This window comes from Nyctereutes procyonoides, unplaced genomic scaffold, assembly GCF_905146905.1.
Source record: "Nyctereutes procyonoides isolate TBG_1078 unplaced genomic scaffold, NYPRO_anot_genome, whole genome shotgun sequence".
NCBI classification, from domain to species: domain Eukaryota; kingdom Metazoa; phylum Chordata; class Mammalia; order Carnivora; family Canidae; genus Nyctereutes; species Nyctereutes procyonoides.
The window spans coordinates 8920979-8935068 of NW_026575042.1; the positions used below are offsets into that span (position 1 = coordinate 8920979).

Below are 14090 nucleotides of genomic sequence, written 5' to 3' on the forward strand. Positions count from 1 at the left end.
CCATGAAACTAAATAAACCTTTTCTCTCCTATATTCATTAACTTCATAACTTGTACTACCATCTACCTTCTCACCATGACAAAAATCCTAAGGTTCTCTCTAAACCCTTCCGCCATGGCCAGTTAGTTGACACAAGCATCCCTAGGTCTCACTGCATTGCCCCTGCCTCTCTCCTCACTCAGTGCCTCTTCCGCTCCAGGACCAGTATTCTGCTCTCTTTCCACTGTATTGCATCCTGCACACTCTGTCTGATTAATTTTTCTCCCCCTTTCAAATACCTTTAATCCCTCCCTATTACCTACATATGTTCTAACTCCTCACTGGCACCTAAGGCTCTCCACAAAACAGCCCATTTCTAAAATTCTGTTGGAGCTGCTCCACTAACTACACTCTTGAGTCCCAATTGGTCAGTTGGATAGCCTGTACTTCCTTACGCTTTCTCCACACACTCCTTACACTCTGCTGTCCCGTCCACTTCAAGCACCCTCCTGAACAAGTTCCCCCTGTCATAATCCTGTACGTCTATCAATCTCATCTCGGGTGCCCCATTGTCTCTCATGAAGCCTTCCCAGCCTGCCTACAGTCACACTCTCAGAGCAGAGCGGGTGTCCCTGGTTTACCAAACCTGTTATGTTGCATTGTATTATTCTCACATGAATGCTTGCCTAATACTTTTCCCAATCAATATATATGCTCTTGAGATTAAGGGCCATTGGTTGTAAGCAGTTTATACAAGGTGGTACGGCACCAGCCCTCAGGAACACGTCTGTTGATTGAATTAAGTAGGGGCTGATTTGCCTAGAAATAAGGCTCAGAAGACAAGACGGCTGACTTCTTATGCCGGGTAGGGCTGTTTGCCCTGGACATTCAGCGTGACCCCAGGAGGATGGAGTTCAGACTATCATCTCTGTGTTTTGGGGTATCTTAGATACCCTCAGGGGAGAGGGCTTTCGAGCACCCATCTATGATTTAAATAATTCACCACTCCCTGCCTTGACTTTCCTTCCTTAGCCCTCTGGCTCTTTGAGTGCCAGGCTCACACACAGTTGCTGGGCAGCACCCAGAAAAGAGCATGTTGGGCATTTGCTGCCATCTAGTGAAGCAAATGTGGCTCAGTCTCTTGCTAAAACTAAACAGATCCTGTGCTGTCCCAGAGAGCTGGCTTTAGGAACCCAGCCTTGGTGAAAAGGGACCACCTGGGGATGGACAGACATGTAGGGGAAAGGTAAAGCTTCTGCACAGAACAGATCACACCCAGGCCCCTAAACTGTAATCTAGGATGGGCAAGGCCATATCCTTCTAGAGCCTCCCCTACTTCCAGGCAAAGGGTATCCCTACTGGAATGATGGCCAGCCACCTTATTCAGAAAACTTGGTAAGCATCGAGTGTTTGTAAAACATCCAGTGTTTGTAATCAGAGGCATCTTTTAGGGAAATCATCAGTCATCCACAGTGCCTCAGGTGGAACTGGCCATGACTTTGGAGCTTGTGATTTCTACAAGGCCCTTGCAGCCCAGCAGGGTAGCCCTTGTGGCCCTGTCTCAAGGTTTCCCGGCTCTGGGAGCATCTACTCCCCTTCCCCAGCATGGTACAGAAGCTCTGGCTTCACTAGATGAGTGACCACACACTCATAGAGTTATGGTCATGAGATTATTCATGATAAATGCTCAGCCAGTGCTGAATGCACAGCAACCACTAAGGAAAAATTAGATATTGATAACAATTAGATAATGATAGTATTGCTATTTTACCAATGCTCCAGAGCATAAGGCTGCCTACAAAACCTATACAATTCAAGCCCTGAACATGAATACACACTGAAAATAATCACTGCTTCATTGCACCAGAGCATCCAGTAATGGCCCCTTTCCCTTGGGCAAGGAGGAACAGATCAGAGGCTCAGACCTCAGACCTTTTGCTGCTGATTGCACACGTCAGCCCCTCCTGCTTGTCTGTGGGATAGGTTTGTGGAGGGTTTTCCTCCAGACTCAGTTATCATGATGTAGGTTCTCTACCTTCTAGGGCAACTTGTTACCAAGCCTGATGTCATATTTGGTCTCTGGGCATCTCAAGTTTTTAGGAAGGTCCTGGGCCTTTTGATAGGCCTGAGTTGTTCTCTGGACTGCATTTCACACAGACATTCAAGCAGAACTGACTACAGGGATCATCAAGCTAAGATCGCTGGCTAACCAATATCTTCTCTGGATTCCCTAACCTGGGGTCCAGGTGTGGCTTATAAGGTGCTCTCTCAAGCCAAGGTGGCCACTATATATATATATATATATATTATATATAATATATAATTATTATATATTATAATTATAATTATATTATAATAATATTATATATATATTATATTATATTATTATATATAATAATATTATATATTATAATTATTATAATATTATATATTATTATTAATATATATAATTAATATATATATTAAGACTTTATTTATTTATTTATTTATTTATTTATTTATTTAAGAGAGAGTGAGTGAGTGACAGTAACAAGCCAGGGGAGAGGCAGAGGGAGAGGAGGAAGCAGGCTGTCTGCTGAGCAGGGAGCCCAGTGTAGGGCTTGATCCCAGGACCCCAGAATCATGACATGAGTGGAAGGCAGATGCTTAACTGACTGAGCCACCCAGGTGCCCCAGCCACCGCAGATATTATTTTGTTTATTTATTTTTATTTTTTATGATAGTCACACACAAAGAGAGAGAGAGAGAGAGAGAGAGAGAGGCAGAGACATAGGCAGAGGGAGAAGCAGGCTCCATGCATCGGGAGCCCGACGTGGGATTCGATCCCGGGTCTCCAGGATTGTGCACTGGGCCAAAGGCAGGCGCTAAACTGCTGTGCCACCCAGGGATCCCCACCACAGATATTTTAAGTGAGGCTTTCTTATTGGCTTCAGCCAGTGGTGTGCTGGAGCCAGGTAGAGTCAGCTCACAAGAATTGATTGGGCATCTCTTCCCAACTCCACATTCAGGAGTATCAGGTTGGTAGCCTAAATTCAGTCCTGATGGGAGTATTCACCACAGAAATCAGTACATGTTACAAATCGGGGTGCTTTTTTTTATTTCCTAAAGATCCAATTGTTATACACTTATCAGCATATGACTGGCTCCCATCTTAATTCCAAGCAAAGCACCACTTTTGAGCAGCTACTTAGCCACCAAATGAGATTTTTTTAGTGTACCACCTGAATGAAATGCAAATTGAAAGTCTCATTTATTTATTTTTTTCCAAATGTGCAGAACAGAGATTGTGAAAGACAGGGTGGTAATTGACAGGTCAAGATCATGCTTTTTCATTAGAAATAAACCCCAAATACTAATGTTGGTAAAAAATATCTGCAATAAGCTATTTGTTTATTAGCAGTTTTTGAATTTTTACTCAGCATGCAAAAGAGTTTTATGTGTTTAAGCAACATATTTGCATTGGGGAAAACATGGAACAAAAGTATTGAACAGTGTGCCTAGAAACAATATAGAAAAACATCATCTAAATTTTTAACATGTTTTTGTTTCTTTTTTTTTTTTTTACATGATTTGATTTGTGTTTCAGTCCTAACTTCGATGTGTCCTCTAGTGTTCTCTTTCTTGCTAAAACAGTACCAGTGGTTCATAGTCAGGCAGACTTATCTTCTATCCCTGAAGAATCATTTGAAATAAACATTGAAATATCACTTCTTTTAGGCAGAAAAATATAATGGCTAGTTCAGGGAGTCAACAGCCTGTTCACAAACTGAGCTATGGACCCCTGGAGCTCAGACACCAGAGGCCAGATTGTGAGGCTCTGAGGTAAAAAGTGGAAGTAGGGTCTCAGTCGTAGTGGACCTTGCCCTCGGCCACCCCAGAGCCAGAAAGGTCTCCATTGCAGAGTGTGTGGAGTGGTGAACCAGGCCTATCTTCCAAGGCATACGTGGACATCTTCACCTTATATTTTCGAAAGGCCTTTTGAATAATAGCAGCACACCTTTCCTCTTCCTTCCTCTTGGTGGTGGTGACTATGGGTTCATATAACTTCTTGGAAGGGTTGGCTTCCATGAACTTCTCCTCCATCATGACCTTCATGTTGTCCAGGCCACTGGAGTCACCGAGTACCCTAGTGGTGAATGCGAAGAGAATATCCAAGCAGTGAAGACGATCTCCACTCACCATGGGCAAGTCCATCATGAGAAATTGAAATTTATTTGGCTTTGCCACACGCAAAGGTTCAGGAAGGGCATCAGCAAAGTCAGAAAGGGCAGAATATTTGATGAACTGTGTTGCTTCTGGGTCAAACTTTTCCCAGACTTCATAGAATATCTCAAAGTCATCTTCACCCAAAGGGTCCTCACTTTCTTCTGTGGCTGTGTTGAAGTTCTCTAAAATCACAGCAATGTACATGTTGACAACAATAAGAAAGGAGATGATGATGTAACTGACGAAGTAGGTGATGGCTATGGCAGGGAGGTGGCGGCTGTCTAAATTGGGGTTGCATGAATCCTTTGATTGCAGCATGGGCCTAAGGAGGGCATCCCAGCCTGCTGAGGTGGTGATCTGGAAGAGACAGAGTATGCTGCCAACAAAAGTTTTGAAGTTGAATATGTCATCAATTCCAAACTCCTCATTCACTTTGCAAAAACAGCTCATACCAAAAATGGCATAAATAAACATAACCAGAAAAAGTAGAAGACCGATGTTGAATAGAGAGGGAAGGGACATCATCAGAGCAAAAAGGAGAGTCCTTATTCCTCGTGCTGCCCGAACGAGTCTCAGGATTCGACCAATGCGAGCCAACCGGACAATCCTGAAGAGTGTTGGAGGGAAAGGAATATGCTCCTGGTTCTCCAAGGCAGAAACCATTGTACCTTAGGAGAAGGAGATAGGGTGATTAATTTCCAGCAGGTACCCTGCTTCCAGAGGCAGCTTGTCTCTCCTGCCTTGGAATCTACTAGGACCAACTTTTATCAGTACTTTTTGTAATTCATATACTGCATGAACTAAGAACCTCCTTTACCAATATCAGGAAAAATATCTATCTGTACCTTAACCTGGAAAATAATTTTCAAGCACTGTACAACTTTAATGGGACTTTAGATGAAATAAGATGTCTATAATATTGAAGACACCCAAGGAAAGGGAAGAGAATACAGTTTATGAAAAGCTATTTTATGACTTATCTCATACATTTGAAATACATTATCTATGTTGGGTATTGAAAGTCACTCATGGAGTAACAAATATAATAGTTTTCCATATTTATTGGATATATAGAACAGAAAACAGATAAATTAAGGATGGAGTCCTACAGATTAGAGTAAGGAGAAATTTCTGATACTGATGGTTGGCTTGAGCCTGAGCTGTCAGTGGAAACTGTAGAACTTCTAACCTCAAAGCACCTTAAAAAGGCAGGTTCTTATTTGTATAGAGAATTTGAACACAGCCTACTATAAGGGACAACAGGATAGGGCTGGAGGAAGATGGCAGTGTTGTGACTCTGGGGTGGAGCTGCCATGGAGCTGTCATATTTGACCATATGCTCATCCCAAGGAAGGACTCTTGAGGTCCACTCAAAAAGCTTAAGGGACTAAACTGGAGATACTTTCTATTGTTGTAGACACTCCCCAAAATAGCATCTTGAGCAGAGGTTTTTGCAAACAGTTGAATATTTGACCTAAATGTTATCCTGTTCTATTATTGGCTGTTCGGCAAGGAAGTGATACAAGATTTGAAACAACTCACATTTTGACCTGAATATTATAGAATGGCTGGAACATGCTTGTCTTGTGTAGACATGGCCTTGCTCTTGTTCTGGGGGTTCCTCAAAGAAATTAGGGGTAATGGTCAGCCAAAATTATCTGCTATCCCCTAATGACTAAAGAGAACTTGTTCGTAATATATTTTACCAACTGCCCAATTGTGCCAACAAAGCTGAATGCATATGTTAATTATGCAACCAGTGCTAATGAGATGTGGAATTTATTAAGTTCCAACTTAGTAACAATTAGAGGAGGTCCACCCTTTATGGCCACCTGCTTTACAAATATTTCTTTGACTAATGGAGTTTACAGTAATCTGTCCTTTATCTGAACTCAGTTCTTCTGTATACCATGAGTTTTGGTGTGCAGTTAATTTCTCTATGTTTTTTTTTTTTTGACCCTTTAAGGTAGAGTGAGTCTTAATACTTAAACTGCATGGCTAACTCCTACAGAGAGATTCACTTCAACTCACACTCATTTTGTATTTCTCTGAAAGCTTAAGAAAGAGCTTGGGAAAGTGTAGGGGTTTAGTGTTGGGTGGCAGATCTACTGGCAAAGCCATATAAAATGCTATCCAGATTGGTGAGTAGAATTTGGCTCAAAGTGTGGATGTTCTCATCCACTGGAGCAAAATGTTACGTAGTGCTCTGCTATGTAACTGCAATTGCCTAGCAGTTGTTCAAATGACAGAAGTAAGAGATATTTCCACAATCTGCATGATGGCTGGCACTGCCTAGAAGGAGTTCAGTAAGTAGTGGAATAAATGAGCTGCTCTCTGCATATTGGAGGAAGGGTCCCCTCAAGTTCTCAAAGGGCTGTGTTAGAGTCATTCTACCATCATTTTCTGACCTTATTGTTGCTCTCAGTTTCATCAGGACTTGGGATTGGAATTAAGTGATAAAGATTACTGGTCTATTTCCCTGGAGGCGTGTGGAAGGATCTATTGCTAAACTTTATCTACATAAACTTCATATCTTAGAAACCAGAACAGACTATGAACTGTACCGTTTTCTTGTTCTTGGAAATATCTGCATTGCTGCTGTAGTGATAGGAACCAAAATATTTTGATCTCACATATCTGTTTAACACATTCTTTCTGAAATAGTATAAAAGCTTCCACTGTGAAACCAGTTTTCATTGTCTTCCTTGCTTTTTGAACTATGAGAATAGCCCCTGGGTGGTTGCACACAATTATAAAAAGTCAAATTATCAGTGTAGTTAAAAGCAAACTGCAAAAACCCAGAGAGTAAACTCTTATGGGTAGCTATAAAGAATCTAATTTTAAAGTTGATGTGTATGTGTATTATAAAAAGATATATGTCAACAACCCTTTTTTCCTTTATTCTTTTTTCATAAATCTTATAGTTAATCCTGCCTATGTTAAGAAAAATATACTGATTATAGAATAAGACTGGTTGGTGAATGGGATCCAACAGTTGAGACAAGCATAGTTCATGCTGTGGTTTAAGTTAACATGGGATACAGCATAAAGAGAAAGCACTTCTTGTCTTCATGACATATTCTTGGAAGCCCAATCTAGCCTGGGCCATGGAAATCCTGTATAGGAGGTGAGAGAAGGCCTAGCAATGTCACAGGGGCACACTAATTGTGATATGATATCCACATGGATTTTGAACTAAGGAAAATCGTGGGAACAAAGTACCAAATCCTTAAAACTAAAAGATGCTCATGAGAGCTTATGGTTGCACATGAAAGGTAGAATTTTGACTCAGTTGCCTGGATATACCCAAGAATCTCCACAAATACTTTAAGGTCATCTTAATTTTGTCTATCTCCACTGAATAAATGGATCCACACAATTCTCTAACTCTCTGCTTCAGTCATGTAAACAGTCAAGGGAATGAAAATTGCTCTGTATCTCCTAGCAACTTCCCAGTACAGAATGGCATCAGTATACCTGTCTATTTTTTTTAGAAACCACAGTAAGCCTAATTTGTTCCTTTTTGGATAGTTTGGACATACTTCCAAATGATAAGATTTACTTCTAGCTCTCAGATTAAAGCTTCCCTGGCTTCTGGTATTACTTACTAACAATAGAAAGAACCACGATCACACAATCAAATAAATTCCAGCCAATGGTGAAGTAATATTGCCTCAAAGCAAAGATTTTGATGAGACACTCAATTGTAAAGATGACCACAAAGGCCAGGTTGAGACGATCAAGGATGAATTTTGTGGTATCAAGCTGGTTTTCTGATTCAGCCATCATGCTAAGCATGTTGAGGAAAATGAGGATGATGATAATGACGTCAAAGACTTGGTTTGTGACTAGGTCATACATGAGACCCTGGCATTTATTCTGTGAGGGGAAAAAAAAAGGAACCTTAGACCATTTTGCATTGGAAGAATGAAATCACATAAATTAAAAAAGGCACATACAACAGAATTTGTCCTTTTTTACAATTGAAGAGTTTTCTTGAAAAATGTACACCCTTTTTAAACAAATTCTTGCACTTACATTTTCATTTAAATGTAATTACATGACTCTTTTTAAGTTGCAGGCTTATAGCTTTAATTCCATTTTAAAACAAAAAATGTTTGGAAATGACATAACTTTGATGTGACGTATGATGTTGTTTTGCTGAAATAAAACAGCTCATGTTGGATTTAATAATAAAAAGACCTTTGGTTTCTATATTTCATGTTTCTTTATTTAGGCTTCAGTAATATTAATGCAAAGAATACCTACTCACATAATTATGTTGGAGAAAATGGAATTAACATCCTTAAGCCTCCATTTGTTAATTCAGAATAATCAGACCTTATACGTAACCAAATCTCTGTATTCAAGCAGTTCTTGAATGCCAATTTTCTAAATCTTGTTCACTTGAAACTAAGGCTAGATAAATGGGATTGTAATGCAATAATTACTAAAAACAAAAATAGAAAAGTTGATTATTTCATTTTATTACTGATGGTGAGCTTGCATATTGATTGGTACACAGATGGCCCTACTGCTCACAAAGTAAGTACATGCTAATTGTTCTGGTACAGGTTCTAGCTCAAGTTTGCACACTTAATCTACAAAGTGCATCTAAATTACTCAATTGTCTCACTATATTTTCTGTAATCTAACAGCTGTGTAACCTAGGATTTCTCTTTACTTAGTGGAAAACTATTCTCAAACACAGACTCAGACACTAATATTGTAGGTATTAGGTTTGGATTCTATCAGTGACTAAGCCAGTGATTCTATCACTGATCTAAGCCAGGTTCCTGGGTTCCTATTTTGACTTACATCATTATCAACAGGGCTCACCTAATTTACAAACCTTACAATTTTACCCCAGCAACCAAAATGACTCAGTACTTCTCTTTTGCTTCTATAATAAAGTTCACGTTTATCAACTTGGCAAAAATCCTTCTCTGAATGTGGCCTCAACCTGCATCTCCTGCCCATTCTCACTTTGCACTTTGAGTTCTATTCTCCCACTAAACACACTACCTTGTGCCCTGTACCACTGCTGAAACAGATTTCTCTGCTTGGAATATCTTACTTCCCCAAGGAGCTAATTCCCACTCATTCTTTAGTATTCAACTTGTGCTTTGTCTTTTTTAGGTTAGTAAATTCCCCACTCAGAGATCTCTCACCATTCTGAACACACCCCGCTCATAGCAAGTACAACTTAATTAGGAATTATTCCTTTATAGATGTGTCTCCTCTAACCAACAGTTTATTCATAGTCACATTCCCAATGCTTGGCATATAAAAAATATTCTAAAAATGGTTGTTGAAATTTTAGTGAAGACCAGGTATTCAACATGAACAGCATTTCTCTGATCTATATACTCAACACCAACATTTGTTGGACTGCTGAAAATAGCCTTTGCCATCATTGCCAGTAAGGTTGTAGGACAAAGATATTCTCATGTGGGGTTAAGGAACATATAAACATTGATTCACAAAGAGAGTCACTGAGGATGAAGTGTAGCTTGTGACTACCATCATGCAGAATCCAAGCCAATACAAGATTACAGACTGCTTCTGGAACAGACAGAGTGACATGAAATATGGAAATTACATGCAGGTTCTGGCTAATGGTCTGGAAAACAAACTCTATAAAGACCTGGAGCAACTGAAAAAGATTCAGGTGCCACTCCTGGGGCCTTCATGCTCAAGGTCAACATACTAAGACCACTCTGGCAGTGGCTGCATCACGGGTATGACCCAAAAGTCCACAAAAAAAGTCTATGGGCCTCGTATATTAGAAAATAGTTTATACACCTTTTAAAAATCCAACATCGAGTCACTGGTATTGATTATGAAAAATTCCTCTTCCACTTTTTAAAAACAGGGACAGGACTTATGCATCTCCAGTAAACTGGCATTTCTACCATTCTTTATAGTTCTTCTTTTCAGATTGGATTGGCGATGTAATTTGCACATTTTTCACAAAACACTGGGATACAGTTTATTAGAATTAAGAGACTAATTTAAAGTAACTAAGTTCTTCCACCTTGGCCTTCCCTTTCTTTTGCTAACATGTCTCTCCTCTCCCCAGTAAGAAAGAAGTAAAAGCTTAAATAGCATGGTTTTTTTTCTAAGTAATCTTTCAACAGTAGATCACTGCTGCCTTGATGCCACCCCAGGGACCTCCAAACAAGAAGAGGTTAGTGTCTGGGGCACCTGGGTGGCTCAGTGGTTGAGCATCTGCCTTTGGCTCAGGTCATGATCCCCGGGGTCCTGGGCTCAAGTCCTGCATCAGGCTCCCTGTGGGGAACTTGCTTCTCCTTCTGACTGTGTCTCTGCCTCTCTCTGAGTGTCTCTCATGAATAAATAAATACAATCTTAAAAAAGAATTCCCCAGCTGTTTATTATGTGCTGCAATGTTTGAGAACCATTGTTCTAGACACTATTCTCTTATTTGGGCCCAAAATGAAGAAGTGGGACTACTGGTTAGAAGCCACTGGGAGACAGATCTGAACTCCACATCCCAACTAATTTTCTAATAAGCAGAACTGTCTGAAGAGGAAATGATGCCTTTAGAGATAGTGAGTTTTCAGTCGTGGAGATGTGTTGGGTAAATTTCTGACACCTCTGTTGGGGGATAAGGCAGCTTTGGATGAGCTTTGGGGTAGAAACTGCAGCAGGGCTTAGAGTTGGGTGTGGGATCCGATGCCAAACAAACTATAAATTGTTTTACAATATATGTACATAATAGGTATTTTATATTATATTATCATGTGATCCAAATATACATCCACTAACTTATTTAGAAAACTCATAAACTCCTGAGAATCATTTTTAGAACTCTGGGTATTTGTTATGGTAATCAGGCAAAAGATGATGTTGGTTTGTGATGGTAACAGTGGAGAGAGATGTTAGCATTTAGGTTTAAGAGCTAATATGGAAGTAGATGCAGGAGTCAGAAGGTGTTTGAATGGAGGTGGCTATGGGAAAATGATAGGCTGAGGCTATCATTTCTGATTGGTAGACACATTCAATCAGCCAGAGAACAGAGAATAAGGCATTTTGGAGGGAAAGGATAAGATCGGTCCTGAGTTTAAGGGCATAGTGGGGCATCTGAGGGCCCTGGGCAGGTAAAAGTATGGATTTGGAGCTCAGGTACAGAGCTAGAATCCAGATGTGGAATTCAATGGCATCATTACTGATATGAATTAAAACTATGAGAGTGGACGATATCAGTCAGGGAGAGCAAGAGTGATGAGAACTGAGAGGGTAGGGACAGCACTAGAGAGATACTACATTCAAGTTGGTGTCTTTCAAATTTTATCCGAGAATCATTCAAGCTTTTATCAAAGAATCTGGAGAAGAAACTTGAAAGTCCATTGCATTTGCTGTGTGAGAAATCATCTGGGAAGTCAGAAAGGACTTGGTGAAAAGGTGCTCTCCAGGGAATCACGGTGAATGGTAAGAATAACAGCGAGGATGAGGTGCCTGGGTGGCTTAGTGGTTGAGCGTCTGCCTCTGGCTCAATTCATGATCTGGGGGTCCTGGGATCAAGTCCTGCATCCGGCTCCCCACAGTGAGTCTGCTTCTCCTTCTGCCTATGTCTCTGCCTCTCTCTCTCTGTCTCTCATGAAAAAATAAATAAAATCTTAAAAAAAAAAAAGAATAACAGTGAGGCAGGGTAGGTCTAGGCCTAATGTTTAACTCTAATATTTAGACAAGAGATCAAGAATATAAGTTACCTAATGATATAAAAAAGCATTTGATATCACTTTGGAATGATTCTACATCTCAGTATCATTTTTAAACCAGTAATAACGCCACTCTGTGTGGATGGTTCAGAAAGAATCAAAAATTATTCCAAATCCCTTCTTCTACTGTTGAATTAAAATGCATCACTGCTTAGATTAAAACAGCCAGATTCCCCCTCCCCTGTACAACTGCTATTCATTTGTTCCAAAGGTCAAAAATGGTATTTAGATTTTAGAGATTAAAAAAAGTCTGTGGGGAGATAAAGTTGTAAGTTAAGGGCTAACAGCTGATTTAAAAGTCTTAACTGAAACTCAGGGACATCTGGAAATATGTATTTATCTCATGCAACACCACTTTCTGGAATACAGAAGTTAAGGTAAGTGTGATATATTAACTGAGGAGATGGTACCTGGTTGTTGGAATTGCTCCTTGTGAAGCCCTGACTGGTAAGCTGTAGCTACACAGGGATGTCTATGGCATGACACCTATTCCCAAATGAACCATGTGATGAACATGCCATAAGACATAGTTAAAGCATGGAGGTGGAAGCTTGCCTTGGGTAAAGTAGACCATGCCTATCTGAAGCTCATCACTTGTTAAACTTAGCATGCCCAGTGCAATGGAGAGGCCTCAAAACTGCAGCTTTGTCATTGCAACTCTCTTTGGCTATGTGCTGCCTTGCTCGATTCACATTCTTTTTGAAAGAAATGGGTAAATATGTGGGAAGCTATTGTGTCTCATGATTCTTTTAGTTAATCTCAAATCTAGGACCAACTGGTATTGACAGTGGGTGCACAGCATGCACATGTAAATAAAAATTCTTTTTGTCTTTTTTGTTGGCTCAAGTTCAAATAAGAACCTCTCCAGATATAATTGTATCATTAACCTCTCAGTAAAAAATTCTTCATTGTATAAATTCTAAACACTTTGCCTTAACATTCCCAGGTATTTTTAGTGCAATACAAATATTTAATCCTAATGGAATAGACTCTGCGTGTACCCTAAATCATAGTCTTTCATTCAACTAATAATTACTGAGGATATACTTTAAGCCAGGCTCTATTCTTAGTCATGGGAATAGCAGTAAACTAAACATACCTTTGATAATTTTGGGTCTCATGTTCAAATGAAAATCTCTAAATCCTCTACATGCTTTGGATATCAAGCCCCTCTTCCATACCGCTTTCCTGAATTGAAAACCTTCCAACTCACATGTGAGAGCTATCAATTATTCTTAGCATATTAGCTTATAATCTGATGTGCTCAAATTCCAGCTCCTCAATTAGACTGCAAGCACAAAGCAGCCCTGGAGAACCTGAAAAAGCAAGATTCATTGAGAGCAAGGGTCAGCAAACTATAACCTTTAGGCCAGATCTGGCCCACTACTAGTTTTTGTATAGCCTGTGAACTCAGGATGGGTTTTATGTTTTTTAATGTTTGGGGAAAAAAACTCAAAAGAAAAATAAAATTTTGACATGTGAAAATTAAAGAAATCCAAGTTTTAGTGTTTATAAATCAAGTTGCACTAGAACATAGCCATGCACATTTGTTTTATACTATCTATGGCTGCTTTTTTGTTACATGGCAGAGCTGAATACTGTGGCAGAGATCATGTGGACTGCAAAGCCTGAAATATTTATTATCTGACTCTTTATTTTGTCAACTCCCAATATAGAAATTTTATCATAAGTACTGGTGAAGTGGAAGCCAGTATGCATGACCTAGACGTCACACCAGGAAAGGCTGCAAAAATATATTATAAATACATTTTTAAATGGTCAAGTTTTAGTCAAAACTATAATGAGCTATCACCTCACACCTGTCAGAATGGCTAAAAGCAACAACATAAGAAACAAGAGGTATTGGATGTGGAGAAAAAGGAACCCTAATGCATTGTTGGTGGGAATATAAACTGGTGGGAAACAGTATGGAGTTTCCTCAAAAACTCAAAAATAGAACTACCCTAAGATCCAGCAATCATACTACTATTCACTCAAATAATATAAAAATACTAATTCAAAGGGATTCACCCCAATATTTATAGCAGCATTTTCTATAATAGCCAAATTATATAAACAGTCCAGGTGTCCATTAACTGATGAATTGGGTAAAGAAGATGTGGTATATATACAATGGAATATTACTCAGCTATAAAAAAGAAT

At 39.6% G+C, this 14090-nt stretch overlaps 1 protein-coding gene across 1 annotated transcript in view; it reads right to left on the bottom strand.

Annotated features, from left to right (window-relative positions):
* Positions 1-3577: 3577 nt before the first annotated feature.
* SCN11A (sodium voltage-gated channel alpha subunit 11) overlaps positions 3578-14090 on the bottom strand; it is an 83802-nt gene continuing 73289 nt past the window's right edge. The window contains exons 25-26 of the mRNA XM_055321283.1: positions 7794-8064; positions 3578-4853 (exon numbers count right to left, since the gene is read on the bottom strand). Of these exons, the coding sequence (XP_055177258.1) occupies positions 3823-4853; positions 7794-8064 (1302 nt within the window). The 3' untranslated portion in view covers positions 3578-3822. The remainder of the gene's footprint in view (positions 4854-7793; positions 8065-14090) is intronic.